The 24771-nt window shown below is 39.2% G+C and overlaps 1 protein-coding gene across 9 annotated transcripts; it reads right to left on the reverse strand.

Moving 5' to 3' along the window:
* Positions 1-731: 731 nt before the first annotated feature.
* Positions 732-22291, reverse strand: LOC100806040 (protein ENHANCED DISEASE RESISTANCE 2). Of its 9 annotated transcripts, none has more exons than XM_041010304.1 (11): positions 20318-20454; positions 13941-13997; positions 13587-13658; positions 12631-12789; positions 12168-12400; positions 12049-12088; positions 11761-11915; positions 11565-11669; positions 10181-10225; positions 1488-1585; positions 732-753 (listed from the first exon to the last, which is right to left on the reverse strand). In XM_041010304.1, exons 2-11 carry the CDS (start codon positions 13969-13971, stop codon positions 747-749), a joined length of 945 nt encoding a protein of 314 aa, XP_040866238.1. In that variant the 5' UTR covers positions 13972-13997; positions 20318-20454; the 3' UTR covers positions 732-746. The 9 variants fall into 9 exon arrangements, with proteins under 9 accessions (XP_040866238.1, XP_040866240.1, XP_040866235.1 ...); XM_041010301.1 differs by lacking the exons at positions 732-753; positions 1488-1585 and adding exons at positions 9078-9443; positions 22156-22291 and having other exon boundaries at positions 20318-20413; XM_041010302.1 differs by lacking the exons at positions 732-753; positions 1488-1585 and adding exons at positions 9078-9443; positions 22153-22291 and having other exon boundaries at positions 20318-20413.
* Between the last annotated feature and the right edge of the window lie 2480 nt (positions 22292-24771).

A 24771-nucleotide genomic window follows, 5' to 3' on the forward strand; every position in this document is an offset into this window, starting at 1 on the left:
CCTCTCTAGAGACTTCAAGTAACTCCACCAACATAAAGACCGCTTCATCGACATGCAGAGGCTCGAGGCTGTGGAATGCGCCTATAATTGGAAGATGAAGCAGAGACACCACATCATCCAGGGTGATGGTCAGCTCTCCAACAGGAACATGGAAACTGCTAGTTTCCTTATGCCACCTCTCTACAAAAGCGGTTATAAGTCCTTGATCTTTAGTGTCTACTGAACATGCGATCAAAGGACTTAATCTTGTGGCAACGACTAGCCCTTCAATTTTTGGAGCAAGCCTCCCAAATTTCTAAATCTTCCTTCCATGGGAGGATAACTTCAATTCAGGACATTCTTGCAAAAAAAAATTAAATGATTCGACAACTTATAAAAATAATAATTAAAATTATGACGAATTTAAATAATAACAAATACTTAATAAATAAGTTTAATTAAAAATTTTAAATACCTCTCCATTCCATACGATGACTGCAACATGGTCACCATAGTCAGTCAGCACTGATGGGTCACGCGGCCCACGTGGGAATCCCTTAGCATCATCAACAACTTCTTCAGCATGTGCATGTATGTCTTCAGTCACCCCAGGATCATCCTCAACAACAGGGACAACTTCCCATTGCCTACGTGCAGATGCTGTAGGCCTTCACCGCTGGGGAACATCATCTAAATCATGATGATCCTCTCTCCCAGGGCTCTACCTATAATCTTACCTAAGACACGACCTTATCCTTTAGTTCTAATCATAATCTGCAAATTTTGACACACATGCATTTTTTGGTCAAATTCAATATTTACTATTAAAATAAACATAAACAACTACAAAAAATATATGACTATTTTTCAATGAAATAAAATAATACCATTTATAACTATTTCATAACAACATATATGACTACATAATTAAAACACAAAATTCATAAATAAAATAACAACTACATAATTAAATAATATATGACTATTTTTCATTGAAATAAAATAACATCATTTAAAACTATTTCATAACACCATATATGACTACATAATTAAAACACAAAATTCATAAATAAAATAACAACTACATAATTAAATAATATATGACTATTTTCATTGAAATAAAATAAACATAAACAACTACAAAATTCTTATATTTACTATTACAATTTAAAACTATTTCATAACACCATGTAATCATACATATTATTTTTTAAAACACAAACATTATCTATTTTTAAAACAAAACTAACAAATAAAATACCTATTTAAAAATATTTTTCAAAACATAAATACCTATTTTTTATTTTTATTTTTAATTAAAAAGGGTCATACGGATCAAGTTGATCCGTATGAGTCATACAGATCAACATCATCTGTATGAGTCATACAGATCAACTTGATCCGTATGCGTTATATGAATCATATAACACTTACGGATCATGTTGATCCTTACGAATGCACAAAACGAAATACGAAAATATAGCTATTAACGGAGACGCGAAACTTACCTCGACGGTGGAAAAGCAAAACGGAGTTGCAGATCCTCATTGCTGACAACGAACCACCCAATGCGCGGCAAACAAACCTCCAAGGAAAGCAAACAACACTAGGAGGAGAAAAAGCTCGAACATCGTCGCGAAAACAAGCAAACAACGCAATATGAGAAGAGGAACATATGGAACGTGTGAACAGTGAATTATTGGATGTACAGATTTTGTATTTTAAGTGGAGGACATTTTTGCTTATTCATTTAAAATGTTGGGTGCACCAACAAGATGCACCTAGCAACACCCTATGCCTTGTATCTCTAAGATGGCACTAGTGTTTATGTAGTGTAATGTAAAATCTTACACTACAAAAATTTGCTTTCATCATGTATCTTACACACACACGAAAGCACGTCTTCATTGTGACTAATTTACAACAGAAATGCATATTGTACACTTGCCTTTTATTTTACTTTGTGGCTAATAAAATTGATTGAAAATAATCACAAGAGGAAAACTTTATTTTTTGAAAAAATAATTAATAAATATGTGTCATTTTCGATGTAAGTTTCAATAGAATTCATTATTGAAACCCGGACTTCATTTCACACTAATAGTGTAGGAACATCTAAAAGTGAGACGGCAATGATGAAGAATTTAATTATAATTATTCTCTAATAATTATAATTTAGAACATGTTTGAGAATCCGTTGTAAAATTATCCTTGAGGTGAAAGTAATTTTATCAACGGATTAGGATTCATGCTTTTACACTGATTTTGCTTTTTATACGTTAGATTTGCATTGAAAGTTGCGGTAATATTTTCAATTACAAATCAAACATGTACTTAGTCATTATAATTTTTTTTTATTTTGTTATTATCGATTAAAATAATAATTTTTATTGTGATTCCAAAACAATAAAATTTTACAAGTTTTTTTGGGAATTAGAACATTTCTACGAGACATTCTAATTTTTTCTTAAATGTACTAAATTAAAATTAGTAAGCCACATATTATTTAGGATGTAATTGAACTATCTGAGTGATAGATGTGCTTGCATGGCAACTCACAAGCCTCCGCGTGTAGCTCAAATGCTTCTTTGCAAATGGTGCAATGCTTGTCGGTTTCAATGTGAGTTTTGTCAATCTCAGTCGTTGACATGGACTTGATTGTCGCCTTCGATGCCTACAAGTTCTCTGGGCACCTGAATCTGTTCATCTCGATCTGAGCACCTCATATCTACTCCCCCAACACAACTTTGTTTAATGCCTTCACTCTTACATCTTCCCCTTCACATGACCCCTTCTTTTCTTCTCATCTCAATAACTTCCATTTATAAACTTAGTATTATAATTTATTTTAAAAAACTTAGCATTATAATCTTAAAAAGAGAAAACAAAATGTATATATATAATATTTTTAAATATACATACTAACATAAAGATAGCATAAATATTCTTTTAAATCTAAATATTTTCTTAGAAATTTCAATTTAAAAATTGGAATTGTTTTCCACCACGTTCCTATATATAGATATTTTCTGTCCGGCTCCTTAACTATACTATGTAGCTTCTCCCGAATCATCTGGATTGTATGACCTCTTACTCTTGCTTATACTTGGACTGATGTTTATTTTGATATCTATTGTTTTTCTTGAAATTTTTGCAACAGTTTTAGGACTTTTGAGCATGATATGGTTAATTAATTAAATCTAGGAATCTGTGATTCATCAAAATTCAAAACAAGAAAAATCTAGGAACATGAGGATGTTAATAAAGTTACATTATGCCTCATTTAAATTGATCAAGTGGGTACCTCTAGGATTGGGAGGTTATGATTTGAGAAGACAAAAAAAGACAAAGATATGACTCGAGGTTAGCAGATGCCATAATGTACAAGATCAAAGTGTCCATAAAATGGAGTGGAAAATAGTTAAATACTACATGATTGTGCCGGGATTTTACTGTGTTAATCATTATTATGATCTTACAAACATTACAGACATTAAATTTGAAACATATGAAATCCTAAAACTTTTGCTTGACTTCATAAATTATTATTATTATTATTATCCTAAGTTGCGGAGGTTATCAGGGTTGCAGACAACACAATACGATGTAGATGGTCATGGAGGCGTCAATTATTTGTCTGGGAGGAGGAATTGTTGCAACAGCTGTCCATCTTAGTCCTAAATGCAGCTACGTTAAATGATTCAGCCGATGCTTGGATATGGAAACCTTCAAATCCATTTTCGGTGGCTTCCACATACAAGCATTTACAAACAACCATCCTAGAGCAGCAACAAGTAACCAGTCACACAATCGTCAAAAAGTTTTGGCACTCAGAGGTCCCCTCAAAGGTTCTGGTTTTTTCTTGGAGGCACATACTGAACAGACTTCCGACATGTGATCACTTACAAAGAAGAAACATCCAGATAGCTGTCCCTCATAACTTGTGTCATTTCTGCCGATCTCACCCAGAGATAGCAGAGCATTTGTTTAATTCTTGCGAAAGAACGAAAGACATTTCGAAGGCAATCTTTGGGTGTACAACAATTAACAACACGGATATTGCCCAGCACTACAATCAGTTTGAAAACCTTTTTTCAGGTCAGCTCAACTTGAAGTGGAAGCTGATGATTTTGCATGCAACGGTATGGTCATTATGGAATGCTAGAAATGACTTCCTATTTAGAGAACAAACTTTTGATGGTGCTGCAATCTTTGAGACTATCGGATCTTTTTCATGGCAGTGGCTAATATATAAGAGGAAGGAAAAGGTGCCTTTGTTCTTCTCGGACTGGATGACAAATTGTTATGACTTGGACTTCGAGGACCATGATGCCTCCGTAATAGAGAGAAGAAGGAGAGAAAAAGAGGAAATTATATTTTGCTTATTCTTTACAAGCTTTTATACCTCCTGAGAGTGAGATCTAACGGAATTAGTTGTGTACAAGCATATTCTAACTGATTCTAGAATATTCTACACTCTCTAACAGAAGTGATTATCTGCTTCCCACTCCATGCAAAGCTCTACCCGATTCGCACATAATCCTCCATGTACGTTGGAGCTTTTGTTTTCCTCTTGGGCCTCTCTTCACGTTGCTGCCCATTTACTTCCTGCAACCCTTCTCCATTACTCGTAACACTCCCCTCCCCTTCAAATAGCACCTTGTCCTCAAGGTGGTGAAGCTTTTTGAAGTTGGACCATTCTTCCCACGAAGCTTCCTCGATTGGCAGGTCTTTCCATTGAACTAACACCATGCGCTTAGGTCCCATCTCTGAAGGAATCAGCTTGGACGCGATGATGGCTAAGGGAGTAACGACTGGTTCATTATCCATAGCTACCGGAGGAAGATCAACAGAATCTTGTGGTTGGTCAGTAGCCACGTAGGGTTTGAGGAGAGATATATGAAAAACATTGTGGATGCGTGATTGAACTGGTAGCTGCAACTGGTAAGCTACCTTCCCCATTCGTGCTGTGATTCGAAAAGGCCCGCAGTACCTCTTGGTCAACTTAGAGAAAGTGGTATCTGTGACTGAAGTTTGTCATCGTGGTCTCAATTTAACTAAGACCCAGTCCCCTATTTTGAATTCCTGCTCCCGGCAATGCTTATTTGCCATTTCCTTCATTCGCGTTTGAGCTTTGGTTAGCTTCTGACGTAGCAACGGGAACATTGCTTCTTTCTGACGGAGCATATCGTCTACCGCGTCAACCTTGGCGGTCCCTGTGACGTAGTGAGGAAAATTAGGAGGTTTTCTTTCGAAAGTTACTTCAAATGGAGTGACGCCGGTAGCTGAATGGCATGAAGTATTATAGGACCATTCGACCCACAACAAATAACGACCCCACGGCGATGGTTTCCGATGAACAAATGCTCTCAGGTACTGTTCTATGATGTGGTTCGCAACCTCAGTTTGCCCATCTGATTGTGGGTGGTATGCTGAACTGAGGCGAAGCTTCATCCCACTGAGAGAGAAGAGTTCTCTCCAGAAGTTACTCACGAATAATGGATCACGATCTGAGACAATGCTTCTCGGCATACCATGCAGACGTCCCACTATATCCATGAATAAGCTGGCCACGGTGCGTGCATTATGATGAGTGGGTAGCATACCCAGACGCAACCCCTTCGAGAACCTATCTACGATTACGAAGATGCAAGTATTTCCTTTGTAAGCGGGTAACCCGATGATAAAGTCCATGGATAAATCTTCCCATAGTTGTACCGGTACCGGGAGAGGACACAACAGCCCTGCTGGCTTTCTATTGTCGTATTTGGTACACTGGCAAGTTAAGCAACTTGTGATGAAGGCGCAGGTATCTGCTCGAATGGAATCCCACGTAAAGCTTTCTTGTAAACGATGCAGCGTTTTCTGAATTCCCCCATATGACCACCTGTAGGTGATTGATGGAATTCTTCGAGTAACAATTTGGTGAAGGAGGAATCCGAGGGAATCCAAATACGACCTCTGTGTAAGATCAGACAGGAAGTTAGTGTATATTCTGGGTGTGCTTCAGGTTCCATTTGAATCTTGTTATACAGTTCCATAAAAGCTGGGTGGGACGCCATCTCCTTGCGAAGGTCCTCTAGGAAATCAAATGGAGGCATAGAGAGCAAGGAGAATGATGCAGGTGACTCTTCCTTGATTCGTGACAAAGCATCCGCCACTACGTTAGCTCGTCCCGCACAATATTGAATCGTGAAGTCGTAACCCAACAACTGTGCTAAGTAACGGTGTTGCTTAGGCATCTGAATCGTTTGGTTCATGAGTTCCCTCAGGCTCCGATGGTCGGTTACGATAATGAACATGTGACCTAACATGTACTGCCTCCACTTCTTGACGGCAGAGGTTATAGCTGCGAGCTCACGGACATATGTTGACGCATTCATCAGTTTCGGGCAGAATTGCTTACTGAAGAAGGAGATGGGTGACCTTCTTGCATAAGAACTGCTCCCATGCCTGACCCCGACACGTATGTCTCGACAACAAATGGACTTTTGAAGTTGGGTAAGGCCAAAACAGGAGCTGCCATGATCGTTTCCTTAAGCTTCTGAAAGGCCTCATTGGTTGTTGTGGACCACTGAAACTGCGTGTGGCATAGAAGCTTAGTAAGGGGTGCTGGAAGAGTTGCATACCCCTTTATAAATCGCCTATAGAATCTGGCGAGACCCAAGAACCCTCACAATGCTCTTGGGGACCGCAGTGTTGGCCATCCCTGAATGGCCTGAACCTTCTCCGGTACTGGTCGCACTCCGTCACCCGCCACCACGTGACCCAGATACTCCAATTGTTTCTGGGCAAACATGCATTTGGAGAGTTTCAATGAAAACTTACCTGTTACTAGAATCTGAAAGGTGTTCTCCAAGTGAAAGAGGTAATCTGTTATAGTTTTGCTATAGATCAAGATATCATCGAAAAAACGATGATATATTTTCGCAAACATGGCCGGAACAGTTGATTCATTGTGGATTGGAAAGAAGAAGGTGCATTACAAAGGCCAAAGGGCATTACTTGAAACTCGTAATGCCCTTGATGCGTTCGAAACACCGTTTTGCTAATATCATCCACTCGCATCAGGATTTGATGATATCCTTGCATCAAATCAAGCTTTGAGAACCACCTAGCTCCTCTGAGTTCATCTAAAAGCTCATTCACCGTGGGGATTGGAATGCGGTCTCTTACAGTAACTGCGTTAAGGGCTCTATAATCTACACAAAATCTCCACCCTCCATCCTTTTTCTTTAACAGTAGAACAGGTGACGAAAATGGACTTGAGCTTGGTTGAATGAACCCTTTTTCAAGCATGGCGTTCACCTGGTCCTCTATTTCCTGTTTCTGATAATAGGGGTATCTGTAGGGTTTGACATTCACAGGGGCTGTGTTTGGTAGTAGAGTTATAGAATGGTCCGTGGGTCGTGACGGTGGTAGGGTTGCTAGAGGTTGGAATAATGAGGAGTACTTGGTGACCAAGGATGCAATTTCCGGGAGCATGTGTGTCGTAGGTTGAGATGGAGTGTTATTTTCCACACGAACGTGAAAGAACGTGCTTGCTGGATTCGTGTGAAGTAAACGACGAAGTTGGGAAGGTGTTACCTGCTCAAGGTCCTTCTCGTGATCTCCCTTCAGTTCTATTAACATGCCTCTCGTGATGAACTTCATGTTTAATGAAGTGTAATCAGTGAGTACTTGGCCTAGGGTCTTCAGCCATTGTACTCCTAATACCACATCAGCACCACACAGTGGTAGAATATGGAAATCTATCGTGAAGGAGTGACGTTGAATATGCACCGTGACACTACTACAGCGCTGTTGGCATCTAATTTCTTCACCGTTACCCACCGTGACTCGTAGTGGTACTATCTCTTGCGTTGGGAGCTTTAATGCTATGACTACCCGATGATGGAGGAAATTATGCATACTTCCTCCATCAATCAAGATGCTAACATGGAGATCATTAATGGTTCCCTTCATGCGTAGTGTCTCGGGGGCTGAGTGTCCTGACAAGGCATGTAAGCTCAACTGCGCCAGAGGCAATTCTGAGAGCAACTCTGGTGGTTCCAAGGGCAACTCCGGGCTATTCCCTGCGTCTGGTACAAGTTATTCGTCATCTGCTATCAATAGAAATAGGGATGGGGAACATTTGTGACCACGCGAGAATTTCCCATCGTAGTGGAAACATAATCCCTTCTCGCGACGCCGTGCTAGCTCCTCCGACGAAAGACGTTTGAACGGAATAGAAGGACTTGACGTTCTCTGCGGTGTAGGCAATAATGGCAGTGTGGAATTGGTTGATGGTGAACGTGTTGCTAATGTGGATGCTTGGAAATGGTGTGTTGATGATCTGCGAGCATCTAGTAGTTTTTCTTCTTGTAATCTCGCATACGCGACTGCTTGAACCAAAGATATTGGTTGCAGAACCTGTACCTCTCGGCAGATGGCCGACGTTAATCCCGAGATAAAGCAGCTTAACACGAATTGAGCTGGTATTCTGACTATACGGTTTGCTAATGACTTGAATTCTGTCAAATAAGCATTCACCGATGATCGCTGCTGAAGTTTGCATAATAATCATGTAGGATCCTCGTAGGTGGATGAAGCAAAACGAGTGTGTAACGCGTGTAAGAATGCTGACCATGATGATAACTGAGCGTTACGGTGCATCCACTGGAACCACGCCAACGCAGGCCTTTCCATGTAGAATGATGTGATCGTCAGCCTCTCATGATCATGCGTGGAGTGATACTTAAAAAATTGGGTTATTTTGAAGGTCCAACCCGTAGGATCCGAGCCATCGAACCTCAGGATGTCAAGTTTCAGACGGTGTGTCGAACCAGTCGCCGTTGGCGTTTGTCTTGCCGAAGAAGACGGTGGCGTTTGCGGTGGTTGTTGGTTTGCTTCAAGCTGTGTCATCCTTTGCAGGAGATCATTTATCTTCGTGTTCATTGCTAGCTGAGATGCCGAGAGTTTTGCAATTGCATCTTCCAACCGGTCTACGGAAACCCTAGAACGTGTTGCCTCCGCCATTGATGCTCAATGAAAGCACCAATGTTATGACATGGACTTCGAGGACCAAGATGCCTCCGTAATAGAGAGAAGAAGAAGAGAAAAAGAGGAAATTGTATTTTGCTTATTATTCCATGTATGATTCTTTACAAGCTTTTATACCTCTTGAGAGTGAGATCTAACAGAATTAGTTGTGTATAAACATATTCTAACTGATTCTAGAATATTCTACACTCTCTAACAGAAGTGGTTATCTGCTTCCCACTCCATGCAAAGCTCTACCCGATTCGCACGTAATCCTCCATGTACGTTGGAGCTTTCGTTTTCCTCTTGGGCCTCTCTTCATGTTGCTGCCCATTTACTTCCTGCAACCCTTCTCCATTACTCGTAACACAAATCCTATGCTTTGTCTCTTCACTGTTCCTTTGCTCAATATGTCCTCTCCAACTTCTACTTCGACTGAACCACTGCTTGGATGTTCCATGTCAAAGCCAAAATGCTGACGCAAGTCATCAACACAGATTGTTTCTCTTACTTTTCTGCACTGTTCATACCAACGATTTCTTTTGCTTTTTTATATTTAATTTTTTACATTCCAAGTGGAGGCTAATTGCAATTATGTTATATAGTCACCGTATTCTTTTTTAAGTATGATAATTGCTTTGAAAAAATAACCAATTAAGGATGAAATCCTTCGGTGTCTGTATTTAATTTTGGAAGCATACTTGATCGTACGTGCATTTGTGAGGATTATAAATAAATAGTCAAATCAACTGAACTAATAGACACATTATGTTATAAATAAATAGTGTCGCTATATATAACACTAAAATTTCTAATTTATATTTAATGTATATGCAATAAATTTTGTGATGATTATTTTTTATATAATAATTAATTTGTTTACATATATAAATTATAAATAAAAATGATAGGTTTAATAAGTATTTCCAGATGTAAAACAATATCAAATTTATTTAATTATCAATTGTTATAAAAAACATCTAAATACATCATTCAATTAAATATCATATTTATTTAATTTTTAATCATTATAATAAACATCTAAATACATCATTCAATTAAATATCAAATTTATTTAATTATCAAATTTTGTAAATAATGCATTTGTTAACTTCTAATTCTAAACCTTTGAAGTTTAAAGTTGAGTAGTTGAGTCAGTCACATGAAGAAACGAACTCACTTGAAGATTAAGAACAATGGAGAAAAATCCTTTTTCTGAAGCAACCTACATAGACACAAAATTAGGACTATTGTCAGCAAAAGCCTTAATAAAACATACAACCCACTCTACAACTTCAATAAATAATAAAAATGGAAATCAAATTCACCTCATTGTATATTATAACTGATAACCATCCCGTTTAAGCAAAGATATTATCCTCCCATAATTTATGTGTTTCAATTGCAGGTGTGTGGGTTTGCAGGTTTGGGGGCTATCTTGGTCTGCAGTAAGGTGTTTAAAAAATAGTGCAGGTGTGGGGTGAGAGCATTTTAAAAAAAAAATTACAACAGTAGCAGTGTGTTGTATACATTCATTCCATTTTGCAATCACCACCCACAACAACCTTACAAGGATGACAAGGATAAGCCATGGAGCATACTGTATACTGTATTTTAATCTGGGGTTGGTAGGGTATAAAAAAAATTCCAATTGAATGAGGGATTTTGAGTTTAAACATTCAACTTTAATGGATAAGTTCATTATCAAAAATCAAAGATGGTGTCAACAATAGTTTAGAAAAGAGAGGGGGGTGGTTCTGCTCCATCTTTGTATAACATTTTTAGCTAAAGAGTTAACATGGAATTTCATTAAATTCTTAAGCATCATCATGCCCCATTTCAGTTAACAGGGGTTGGTGTTTTTATGTCCCAAATAGGATGGCTATTTGGTGTAAACAATGAGCACCAACCATGAGGAAGGAGAATTTAATTTTCCCATAACGATTAACTCATTAAATATTTATGCAACAAAATACAATCATGTATACAAGTGACAAGAAGCGGACATAGAATAATGAAAAATAATCAAATTATTATTAGGCTTCAATTATCACTTCATTATTGTGCTTCAAACAAAGGGAACCTGGTAAACTTTCAGTTGCTACAGGATACTTATAATGACCTCCCAGACCACCTAGAGGACAAGGTGGATCTTTTGGGAGAAAGTAATGTTAGCAACTGCTCTTAACCACAGGGGAATTGAGTAAGGGGCAGAAGAGGGATTTGGATCTTAACAACCTGGCACACCTGGCTAGGAGGGTGGGAAGGAAGAAGGAAGGATTAGAAGCAAAGATAAAAGGGAGGGGTGGCAGTGGGATAGGGGATTCAGTAACTGATTGAGTTTTGGGGCCTTTGGATAGGAAAATTTGCAGATCCTTGAAGTTCTACAATAATTACAATGCCTATCTTTTGTTTTCTTTTGTGCTATGCGTGTTTGTGATGGACTTGTGATCTCTGTAATTGAGTTTACCCCTATTTTCTGTAACAAAATAGCTAGTTCAAATCACCTACCAATAATCTTCATCAGGTAACAAAAAAAAACAAGGCTAAGTTAAATAACTCACTTGCGCCGCACAACCATGACGCCTAGCCACATGGTCCATTCTTTTTGAGTCTATAAACCAATCAACAGCAACAAGGTCCAGCATATGTTTTCCAGCAGGAACCTTCTATGTTAACCACGAAGGAATATGAATACAACCAAACAATGATCAATTTTGATTCAGGAAGCGTGCATATAAAGAAATAACAAGAGAAGACCTTTGTTTTTTCATAGCAATAATGCTTGCTTCTGACTTTGAAGTTGTTTCCATCAGAAATTTTCCAGCAGTCACGAGCATTATCACGGTCATCTCGGCGCAAATTGCCCGAAAAGGAAGAAAAGTCAATTTCATGTGCCGGTTCTTCTTCCAAGGCTTCAGTTTAGGAAAATGTTATGATAAGATTTAATTGAGCTTCTAATGTGCATGCATCTTTGTATGCAGGTGCTTCACGCACATGTTTGTAATTGTAATATTATTAACTTCATTAAGGTATAGCAAGCAATACCTGTTTTTCTCACATCATTCTCAAGACCAATTTGGTATGCCTAAAAAGTATTAAAATATTAACACTTAGAACTTATGAAGCAAACCTCAGAAGTATAGATGAGGGAATGCAAATACAACCTCTTGTTCAGGTTCTGCTATTTGAAAATCTTCTTCATCATCAAAATATTCATCTATCAAGGCAGAACTTCTGCTTGTAGCATTCATTTGATCAAGAGAAGTAGGATTGATAGAAAAATCATTTGGCTTCTGATTCTTCTTTGAAGAAACAGCTGTTGAGGACAAATTAACCATGACAGGAATTCTTGGATGAGCATTTCTTTCATCTGATTGGGCAAACCATTCACGTAAACCTGTAGAAATAGAAGGAAAAAATACAGGCATTTTGAAACACATTACATATCAGGCTCTCCCACAAAAGAAAAGAGAAATCCAAAATGGGGAAGCCTCCACTCCTCAACTTTTAATTGTCAAATTGATAGAAAGAGAAAGGTATATAAAAGGAGCCATGATGATAGAAGGAAGAGTGTTACCAATCTATAAGAAAATTGTCGCATAAAACTGTAAAAGAAAATGAACTCACCAGCTACACTATTTAACATTTGACGGACACAATACTGCTGAAAAGATGACAAGTAACCCACACCCCATCCCTCCTTCAGATCAATCTGCATAAGATGCTGGACTTGTGTCCTGGGCCTCCCATTTCGAGGTTTTAAGAAAAACAGAACCATAAAGAAAACTATACATGAGATGCATCAATCAGTAGAAACAAAAATTAATTCTTGAAAACTAGTGCATACTAATGATAATGATAAAAAATCACATAAAATCAGTTTATCATAAAGTTCAATCTTCATTTTAAGCTGACAGATAACACATTGCAAGGTTCCATTTTTATCTCTTAGATCAAGAAAACATTTCACATGTTTCAATTGATTAAAAGAGGGAAACTTCAATCCTAGGCAACCAACAACCTCAATATGATAAACAACAGGCATCCTAGATGTAGTAGCATTTCCATGATATTTTCCAACTCATTAGCTGTCCCTAACCAAAGATCATTATTATATCCATTCAATTGGAGGTAACTAAGGTAAGGTAATTGTTTGTCAGAATAAATATTCTAATGAAATTAACAAACTGCCAAACATAGATCCATTAGTTTTAGGATTTAAAATTGGGTGTGTTCATATGAGTGCAACATCCTAAAAAATAAATTAGAGGACCAAAATAGTAATTAAACCTCTTTTTTATTAGAAAAGAAATAAATACTAATACTAAGAGGAAAAGGAGCTAAAGGAATGACTCTCCTTTAGCGGAAAAAAGAAAATAGTACAATGTTTAATAAAGAAAAAAATACTCAAATTAGAAGAGGCAAGGCTCTTAAAATAAACTATTAACAAAACACCAGAGAGGCCATATGCATAACCTATTCCATAATAAATTGAGAACATCAAGACCCATTGAAATGTATATCAATCCTACTCTCTTGAACTTTGAAGGACAGAGTCAGATCTATAAAGAATTTAATCTTACTTTCAATATGTGCCCGAACACACCCAAGCTGTGGACCAAAGTTTTCATGTTCCCTAGAGCGAAATAAAACAACTGCAAGAAGAAGAAACATCAATGCAAACTTCCAAAGTAATAAACACAAGGTAGGATCTTGATAACGAGTGCTTTAAGCGCATCAATTAAGGAGCATCCAATGCCATCCATAAAATGTTTATGATCACCTAAAGAAACGTATTACATGTTTGAGTTCCCAATATAATAAATAATAAATTATTTATTTAATACTCTCTGCTTTTGTTTCCTTAACAAGTGTCATTGTTAGCAATTCCTATGAAAATATACCAAAATCTTTGAACAAAAACAGAAAATCCCTACCATAACTTCCATCATCATTTCGGCGCCACATAACAAAGATCACGAGGCCACACAAACCTGCAATAATAAATGCATAGCAGTTTGGGTCAACACAATTAACCACTTTTTTTTTTTATCGGCAAAATTATAAATATTATTAATAACGGAGAGTACCAGGGGTACTAAAATTACAAGGTATAAACAAGCAGACTGGCAAAACCATAAGGTCCTGAGAACCAGGTGCCAGTCTAAAAAGAACATAGAAACCCTGCACTGTTACCCTAGACAGAAAATGCTATTGATAGATTAGTAGACCAGTAGTTGTAGGGCGGGGCAAAGCCTTTCTCCAGCTGACTAAACCAAGACCAAACTAGGAAAATAGCATCATCCATTAACTTGGATCCATTAAAAGCCTCGTTTAGGAAAACAATCCGGTTTCGATGCTGCCAAATTGACCAGGTAAGCGCCACCCACCAACACTTCCACCTAGACTGCAGATTCTTTCCTTTTAGGATAAGCGGGTGCTGCATGTAATGATGCCTAGGGATGGGGGAGAAAACTCCCACAGTTTTGGTCCAAGATAGGGATTCCCACCATAAGGGAAGAATCCTTGGACAATTAAAAAACAGGTGAGAGGCTTCCTCCTTCTTTCTGATGCAAAAAGGACACAACGAATCGTTCAGCTAAACCTGTCTTCTCCTCAGATTCCCTTTAGTTGGAATTCTGTCTTTGATCAATCGCCAAGCAAAAATTGTTGCTTTTAAAGGGATTTTAAGGTGCCATAGGTCCTCTAATGCCTCATCCACAGTCTGATCTGCTGCTCCTTCTAGTAGCATAAGATATGCGCTCCTTGTAGAATACTGGCCACTAGGTTCTGGTTTCCAAACCCAGCAATCTGATGTCCGACAATCAATATGACCCCGCGATATGTCTTCCAAGAAACTGACTGCCGCTTGTACTTCATTATCAAAAAGTTGTCTTCTCCATTCAAGCTTCCATTCCCAAGCAGTTTCAGAGTGACATCCCATATCCTGGATAACTTTCTGCTGTTGACAGGATATTTGATACAACCTGGGGTATTTCGACCTTAGAGGTTCCTGTTCTGTGAGCCAACGGTCCTCCCAAAACCTGATTTTATCCCCACATCCCACTTTCCAATCTATTGCAGATTGAAGTAAGACATGCACATCTTGTTCATGGATGACTGACCTTAAATCCTGCCACCATAAGGATTCATTGGTGGCTGATGTTCCTTCATCTAGAGGCCTCCATCCTCCATACTTTGAATTCAGAATCTTAACCCAAAGATCATCATGTTGCTGCATCAAATTCCATCTCCATTTTCCCAGCAAAGCTCTATTAAAAGTTTTGATATCCTTTATTCCCAGACCACCCTTATCCTTTGGGAGGCAGATTGTATCCCATTTAACCCACCCAATTTTCTTCTGATCAAGGCCACCACCCCATAGGAACCTCCTCTGGATTTGGGTCAGCTTTTCCACTACCCTGTTAGGAATTCTGAAAAAAGAGAGATAACAAATAGGAATAGAAGTTAGAGTTTCTTTTATGAGAGTCACTCTTCCCCCAAAAGATAGGTGTCTCTGCTTCCACCTAGATAATTTTGTTTCACTCTTTCTAAGTATTGGATCCCATAACCCACAGCGCCTTGGATTAGCCCCGATTGGTATTCCCAAATAAGAGAAAGGTAGAGACATGATTCTGCAATTCAAATAGCTGGCAGCCTGCAGTTTCCATTGTTTAGATTGGCCCAATACCCCAAAGCTACTCTTCCCATAATTTATTTTAAGTCCTGATGACAATTCAAAAGCCCTCAAAATCGATTTGATTGTCTTGACATTTTGCATAGTAGCCTCTCCAAAGAAAATAGTGTTGTCGGCATATTGAAGAATGCTAACAGGGACTGATTTCTCCCCCACTAAAAACTCATCATAAAGCTGCTTCTTAATAGCTTCCCTCATAAGACCAGTTAACCCCTTAGCTACAATATTAAACAGCAGGGGGGCTAGGGGGTCACCCTGTCTAAGGCCTTTTTGAGGGGCAAATTGAGCTGTGGGACTACCATTTACCAACACCAACACTGAGGCTGATTTGAGACATCCCTCAATCCAGAGAATCCATTTACTACAAAAGCCCATCCGACGAAGCATGTAAGAAAGGAAATTCTAGGACACGGAGTCATAAGCTCTTTCAAAATCCACTTTGAAAAACAGGCAAGATTTTCTACCCCTCTTAGCTTCCTCAACAACTTCATTAGCGATGACTACACTGTGCAAGAGGTGCCTTCCAGATATAAAAGCAGATTGACGATCATCTATAATATTCGGCATTACCCTTTTCAATCTATTGGCTAGTAACTTAGCCACTATTTTATAAATACAGCCTATGAGCGAGATAGGTCTGTAATCATTTAGGCAATGAGGGTCGGGCACTTTCTAAATTAAGGCAATGAAAGAAGCATTAGCTCCCCTTGGGATGATACCATTAGCATGGAATTCGTCCAGAAAGCGGAGGACATCAGGTTTTATAGTCTGCCAAAAAAGCTTGATAAATTTTAAATTGAGACCATCGGGTCCCGGGCTCTTATCACCATTGCAATCCCAAACTGCTTTCCTGACTTCTTCCTCACTAAATCTACCCACCAACAGCTGGTTATCCTGATCCCCGATGGTGTGAAAAGTGGTGCCATTCAAAATTGGTCTGTTGCTCATAGTTTCTTGAAATCTCTGTTGGAAGAAGCTACGAACTTCCTCTTTTACTCTAGATGGATTATCAACCCAGGATCCGTTAATATTTACACCATTTAGAACATTAAACCTTCGATGCGAATTAATCAACAGGTGGAAATACCGAGAATTACAGTCCCCCTCCTTAATCCAACGCGATCTCGCCTTCTGCCTCATTAAAGACTCGTGAGCTTGGGCTGCTGACCAGAGATCTTGCTGCAACTTCTTCCTTGTCATATTTTCTTGGAAAGTCATCTGCCTGTGCTCAGATTCAGATTCGAGCTTGTTAAGCTCAGATTCTATCTTCTGGACCCTTTTAAAGGTGTCCCCAAACTGCTCCTTGTTCCAAATTTTCATCCTTTCTTTAATACACTTAATCTTTTCTTTGAGAACAAAACCGCCCCAACCAGAAAACTGAGTCTGAGTCCAGCAGTCCTTAATTGTATTAACAAAGTATTTATCTTTGAGCCAGCAATCAAGAATTCTAAAGGGTTTGGGCCCCCAATCAACAATTTTTTATCTGAAAAGCACCGGGCAATGATCAGAAAAATTGCGATCTAGAATAGATTGCGAACTATCCGGCCATTTGGTTAGCCATTCAGAGGATACAAGCACCTTGTCAAGTTTACTTTTAGCTGACCCATTTGGTCTAAACCAAGTGAACTTCTTCCCTATACAAGGAGGTTCAACCATTTCAAGGTCATTTATCCACTCATTAAAAGCATTGATGGGTGCATAATCCATTTGCCTCTAAGATAATCCCACTATTTTCGCTGCATTTCTGACGCTGTTGAAATCACCCACCATGCACCACAGGTTGCATGGATTCTGATTCTTAATTTGTTTCAGGGATTCCCAGAGATCCCTTTTGTTTTGAGGGTCACAAGGAGCATAAATGTTGATGATATAAATCTTCTGGTCCTCATTACACCATGTTCCTTCCAGGCAAATAAAACCTCTACCACAAATCCTCCTATCCACTTTGAAAGTTGAGTCATTCCATAAACAAAGTAAGCCCACTGCCGTGTTCACTGCCGACTGCGCTTCCCAACTAACATCAGTATCGCCCCACATGGACTGACACATTTTGTTGTCAATGTGCTGCTTCTTCGTTTCCTAAAGGCACAAAAGGTCCACTCTATGCTTCCTCACGAGCCTTCTAATAGCATACCACTTAACCCCCCTCCCCAGCCCTCTAACATTAAAGGATAGAATATTCATGAGATACACTTTTGCTTCCCATCTTTTCTGCCTCTTTTCTATCTCTGGTTTCCATATCCCGGATCTTGTCAATGAAAATATCATGAGTAGAATCAACCGACAGACCCAGATGTTGCGCCACCTGCCAATGATATCGGGCCTGTTGTAAGTCTGTATGGGGTTCATCAAGAGGGGGTGTACTTTCGCTGTTGGGCTTTTCTTCATTGCACATGTTAGAACAACCCAGGTCCGTATTGAATTGTTTCTGAGCAGAGCTGTTTGGGATAGCATTTGGGCTAAGGAGATGTTGTTTCTTTTTGCGCCACTGCCTTTTTTAGTACACCTTCAGCGTTGAAGTGGACGCACCATTATGATGAAGAGGGCTCATATACGTTTTTTGAATGCTTTGTACCAGTGAGCATTATGCTAGACCCACTGGATAAACGCTGATCTACCCCACCAAGGTCCACCGCAGCTAGAGGTGGGGGACAGAATGGGTGGTCAACGGTGACCAGCCTGGCTTTAGAAGGGGCTTTTCTTCTTTCCACATTCACGTAACCTGGCTCTGTCTCCTCAAAGGTCTCCTTTCCATTTTTGGCCTCTAGGTCAGACGCGACAAGGTCATTGGGGTTCGCACTTCCTTCCCGCACCCCCTGGTTAATATCCCGAGGGTCACCATAGTGACCTTTGGGTAAAAACTGAAGTTGCTGAGGCCCCGAGCCCGTACCCCCTTCGTTAGTGTCGCCGTCGGGGCCAATCGTTGCTAGGTCGGCGTCGTTAGCTTCTAAGTTGGTTTGGAGGTCGTCACCAGCTTCACTTTCTTCCGATTCTACTTCCTCCGACGAGCTAGCGTTCTGACGAGGTTGACATCTGCATGGATATTTGTCATGCCCTGTTTCTTCTACAATAAACACTTGATGAATCTCCTTCGCAATGTGAAGATTGACTACATGTTGTAGAGCAGGTCTCCAAGAGGTTTTGATTAGGACTCTTGCTCTATCTAATCTACTTAGGTCTTCTACATCATCATCAACCTCCACTGGTTCCCCGACGACTACGACAATCCTTTTGATGTGTTCCAAGTCCCACGCTATCAAGGGAATACCCTAGACTTGAACCCAAATGAGGCGTTGCCCTGTTTTCATGCTGGGATTCCACTTCTGTAACATGTGGAATGGCGTCGACCCATACCTCGATTCCTCCACTACAAGCTCCTCCACTCTGATGTCCGATAGGCCAAGAAGCAGGAACATATTTTCCCTTGTGTACTTTGGCGTAATATCTGTCCCAAGCTCCCATGCAATGTCATCTTCTGCTTCATGGAGAGTCTTCATATCCTTCAAACTAGCCACCCATGCATCTGAGAGCCACCGTTTGGCTCCTTCTAGAATGTCTAGGTGGATCGATGTTTGTACACCTCTTGGATTGACGCTCACATTTTATGGGCCTTGTCTCTGCTTAGGTGTCTTTGCTGTTGGGATCAAAGCCTTTTTGTACGATAACCCTGATTGAAGAGTCTCGTGCTGCATTGGTTGTTGTCGAGGTGCTCTGTTTGCGACATTTGCCTATTGCCCGTCGGCGCTCCGTAGCTTGGGAGCTATTTTAGACTCCTCAGATGAGCTTTTCCTTCGTTCATATTTCGGTACGTTGACATACAACTTCATCCCACTTATAATGAGATTGTCCAGTTGTCTTTCTAGCCTTCTGACATCCGTCACTCCGCTGAACCTCACAAAGCCATACTTCCTTCCCCCTTTGTTCCGGTGCTTAGAAATGAAGACCTCCTGTACATGTCCCCACTCTCTAAAATGGCCCTAGAGGTCTTTCTCAGTCATCTCTTCAGGGAACCTCGTGAAGTAAAAGCTCGAGATACCTGAACGATCCCTCCAGTTTGAGGGGGTAGGCTTGTAAATACTCTCAGGGCTATATCCGGTGTAGCTTCGCCGGGGTTCCTCCCTAGCTCTCACATATCTCTCCCCTATTTTCCTGGATGTGACCCTAGTCCATCCCTCTTCTTCTTCCCTCTCATAGGCTCTCGTTATCCTCCCCGTGTCTCTCTCATCTCGCCTAGACTCTCTATCTCTCTCACGCTCCCTCTCTCTCTCTCTCATCTCTCACTCACTTCCAAATATTCTTGTGTTAGGGGGATTAAATTACACAGTTAACCACTTTACTTCGGGGATGTGCAACCATTTCTTAAATCATTTAGCCAGTCCCATATTATGCTTTCATATATACAAAAAAAAATAACAGATTTAAGTGGGAGACCCAAATATAGGCTTACATGTCAAGAAATAAAACAATTTATTCAGAAAACTTATGACACAAGATACAAATAAATTTGGTTCTCCAAGAAAAGACATCTCCATTCATTTATGCAAAAATAATAAATAGGTTAACTCTAATATAAACTACAAACTATTATAAACGATAGAGAAGATAGATTATCTTTACTTTGAGAACCAGTCTAGCTAAAGTCGGTGATAAAGAACTGTCGTATGCCCATCCATCTCCTCAACTAAACTACCATGTAGGAAACTGCAATCCCATCTGCAGACATGTGAATAATAAGAAGCAAACAAATTTATCCACCAAATAAATATTTGCAGATTTATGGAACATCAAATATCTAAAAGAAAGAAAAACTTGTTTTCTGTATTTCCCTTATCACTACAGATTAAAGCATCCTTGACCTGTTGTAGATCTGCAGGAGCATGCCATCTGGAAAGTTTTCATTAAGTTTAACTTTTGTGTTACGGTGAATATTTTTAATTTAACTCAAGTGATAACTGGAACAATTTCTGAAACAAACTGGGTGATGCCAGAATCTTGCTAAATTTTCCAAATCTTTTCTATAGCCCAGTTTATGTTATCATACTCAGACTCAGTGCATCAACAGTAATCAACTCATCGTTATCACAATTATGAAGAAGATAATAGAGGTTCCTAACTAATTACTCCTCTGACCTTGCAGTCAAAATTAAACAATTTGTACCTCACAGTCCTCAATCCCCTCATCAATCAGAAAGATCTTAATAAGACTCATCAGTTTACCATCTACAATAACAACCAAGTGTTAACCCACTAGGTCAGGTCAGCTATATGGATCATATAAAAATATTGAGCTATCAGGAAACCAAACTTTCAATTAATTCATTCAAAATTAATTTATTTTTCAATAATTTTTTGCCTATTTTTTTCTTTGGTCTTCCTCCACCCTTTTTAATGTAATCCTTTTCCATTTGGCCCACCTTTCGCATCACGGCCTCTGTTGGTTCTTAGCTCTTTTCCTCACATGACCAAACCCATCATAGGCAAGTTTCTATCATCTTCTCAATAGGTGATACTCCAACATATTCCCAAATACTTCCATTCATAATCTTATATTCTTATCTAAATATTCAACTTATCCACCTCAACATTCTCATCTCCCACTACTCCAGCATCCACCTAAAAAAATCATTCCTAGTCATAGAAAACTAACATACCCTGGTGTCAGAAGGCTCCTCGCTACGCGAAAGTATGGGGGAGGGTCATTGTACGCAATCTTTCCCTTGCATTTGCAAATAGGCTATTTCCAGATTCAAGCCTATGACCCACCGGTCACCAAAGCACAACTTTACCATTGTCTCAAGGCTCACCCTCATTGCTAGTCATAGAAATAGCAAAAAAATATGTAAGAAGCTTTCACCACCAACAATACCCTATTCATCACCATTTATAACATAGCAATGCTTCATTTATCTCCTTGACCAGTCTCCCCTAGTATTTTTCTCAACATTCTGACCACTTTACCCCCTTTAGCATCCAAGTTATTAAATTAGATGGTTGTCCTTTCAGAGTTCTTTACTGTTTTTATAGGATACTAGGGTAGGGCCATTCCTAGCCTTATCAAGAAAGGCATTCCTAAGGTGCCAAGAATAGATCACCCTTGCAGGAACCTTGCCTTAGTACCCTGGACATATGGTTGGGTTCCTTTGACAACACTGTCCAGGACATAGTAGAATATGACCCAACTTGGATTATTTCTAATTTATGGGTGTTTTTCAATGGTAAAACCTACTGAGACTTCTCTTAGACAAGGGTGTCAAGCCTTGTTAAGTTTATAGGTGCTTATGTAGAAGTTAAATGAGGGATCCTCTTCAAAATTTGAGGTGTTTCCGGGGGGGAGTGGAAACTTCAACAGACAATAAAAATTGAAGAAAAAAAGAATAACAATAGTAATAATAACTGAATTCCCCAAAAAACGGAAACGAAGAAGCAAAATTCGATAAAAAAAATGATACAACCACATGATTATCCTGCGGTTTCCTCTTGTAATACGCGAGCAGCCGCGACTCCACCCTTCGAACACCACCTTCGACGACATCGTTTCGCCGCCGGAACGCGAATTTCAACTCTCGAAAACCACAAAAAAAACGAAACAATTAGGGGACGCGGTTCCGGCCGGAAGCTGGAACGGCGAATCTCTGCTTGGGCGAGATCAGTCGCGAGCTACAACGAGAGTTGAGGAGTCATCACCGGCACCGGAGACGGAGGATCGCGGAACCGGCGATTCCTTTTTCCGTCTTAGGATTTGGAATTCGAATTCCGCATTGGTTGCTCTTCGCCGATTACTGGAATGCTCCGCTTCCTCGTTGGAGTTCGATTCGCCGGGATCGGGAAACAGCGACGTACAAGTGACGAACGGTGATGAGAGAGAGAGAATTTTGAAGAAGAGATTCTATTCTAAGTAGCGCAAGTGAGAGATCCCACGTAAGTTAGAAAAGGCTGTGACCGCAAGGAGCACTTGCCACGTGGCGATGTTGGATTGGGCCGTTTGGGTTAAATGCGTGTTGGCGCCGTGACATTTTCCCTCTTTTTTGAATGGAGGTGGCATCTTCTCCTTCTCTTCCTTTCTAGTTACTACCGGACCAGTTTAATGTTTAATTATAGTTAATTATGTGTTGTCGTTTTTTTTTAGAAACAAAGTATGTCAAAAGTTACAAGACTAATTTGAATTAGTAAAAATCATTAAAATAAATTAAACTTTGTTATGATTGTTACTAGTTAACTACGTGTTGTATTTGAGGAGTACGTGATTAAAAAGGAGTGGGTCCCTTACTTTTTGAGATAATGGATATGCCCTCGGTGAGAGGGACATGCACATTTGTTTGTATTGGGGTTGTGGTCATTGTCCGGTTGTCCTTGGTTACTAATTCACATTTATACAGTGTAGTGGGATTAGGAATTGAAATAATTTGTGGAGTGTGGACAGCATACACTCTGCAAGTGAAAAATTTCTAATCTTGAGGAAGGATAGTTAGAAGTGGGACGCACATCCATTTTTCTTGCTTTGCTTCCATTTTGGCCAAATATTTGTGTGCCAAATTTAACAAACCATGTTTTTCTTAAAAGGAACTTAATCAATCATGCTAGTACTTCATAAACTTAACTAAACTTTGTAACTTATAAATAAGTTCCACAAACTATAAAGTTCTTTTAGACGTTCCTAAAATCTAAGGACATCATTGGTTTGAAAAAATAAACATTTTCTATTTGTATTTCATATTTTATTAATTTTATTGATATCTATAAAAAAGATACACTACACTTTATTGTAGTATTACTTAATTTTTTGTTTTCAAGGATTCAGAAGTAAACGACATACGCAACAAAACAGAGAAATTATACTCTAACAGGAAGGATGACCCTAAATGTAGACATCCACTATTGCATCAAATGAATGTCAAGAGCTTCTATTCTATTTTATGTTAACCTACACTGCTTGGCTTTTCAACAAATATTGAAGCAGTAGGTTACTAAACCAAAAATTAGAGAATGAACTGGAAAATTAGAGTTTTTGGGGCCAAAAGCATTTGGCATAAAAAATCTTTTCTTTCCAACTAACCCATCCAATTTGTTCTTCCTTAAAAGTAGAATCAGTTGTTTTATACACAGCCAAACTATTAGTAGTATCATAGATTATTATGCCAGAACTGGGAAAACGATGCAACTTAACACAACATTCCCAAGTAAACCGATACATACATAGTATTATTATTATGTGTGTGTATTTCCAAAGTAGTTTGGACCTAAGTGATAGGTATTTTGGGATCCTAACTCCATTGGGACTGTGGTAAAAAAATGTCTAACCCAAATGAGAAGGAACGATTTATAATAATTCCTCAACCTGAAAAATAGTTACCACGAATTAATGGAACATAACGCAACATAACAGTGACAATATGTTATATTGGGAGTAAGAAACTGAACAGGCGAAAAGAAAAGAGAAACATAACATTAACAATAAGACAAATGTGAATTTCTCGTAATCTCGAATGTTTTATCGCAAAAAGTACATTCAAAAAATAAATTTAAAGTTATCTATGTTTTAGAAAAAAAAATGGGTATTTGTTTTTTTTTAATTTATTTATTTCCAGTAAGTTGTTACTCTGGACATAAACTAGAGAGAACGAGACATTGAGAAGATCTAAACAAGCAATTTGTGTGTTGTCCGCCATGAACGAAGAACAACAGTGTCTGCTTCTCAGCTCAGCTTCTCGCTTCTGGCCCCCCAAGGGAGTGAAGTTATCATACGACACTGCGGGCTTCAGGGCCGATGCATCACTTCTCCAATCGACGGTGTAAAGAGTGGGAATTCTTGCAGCCCTTAGATCGCTCAAGACCCGCTTCGTCATCGGCCTCATGATCACCAGCTCACACAACAAAGTCTCTGATAACGGAGTCAAAATCGTTGACCCAAGCGGCGGCATGCTCTCTCAGCAATGGGAACCCTTCGCCAATGCCCTCGCCAACGCCTCTTCTCCCCAACACATCCTCCTGGTTAGTTAGCTTAGCACCAATAATTTCATCCCACACTACCCTTTTTGTTGAAACCGTGTTTGGCGAATGTGGTTATGTACAGT

Source organism: Glycine max, chromosome 16, assembly GCF_000004515.6.
Source record: "Glycine max cultivar Williams 82 chromosome 16, Glycine_max_v4.0, whole genome shotgun sequence".
NCBI classification, from domain to species: Eukaryota; Viridiplantae; Streptophyta; class Magnoliopsida; order Fabales; family Fabaceae; genus Glycine; species Glycine max.

Excerpts from the sequence above, each read along its gene's own strand:
- LOC100806040 (XM_041010301.1), bottom strand. The coding sequence starts at position 13,971 with ATGTGGCGCCGAAATGATGATGGAAGTTATG. Across the intron at positions 11,670-11,760 it reads ATTGCTATGAAAAAACAAAG|AAGGTTCCTGCTGGAAAACA; the intron begins GTCTTCTCTTGT and ends TGGTTAACATAG. Across the intron at positions 10,226-11,564 it reads GTCATGGTTGTGCGGCGCAA|GTTGCTTCAGAAAAAGGATT; the intron begins GTGAGTTATTTA and ends GTGTCTATGTAG.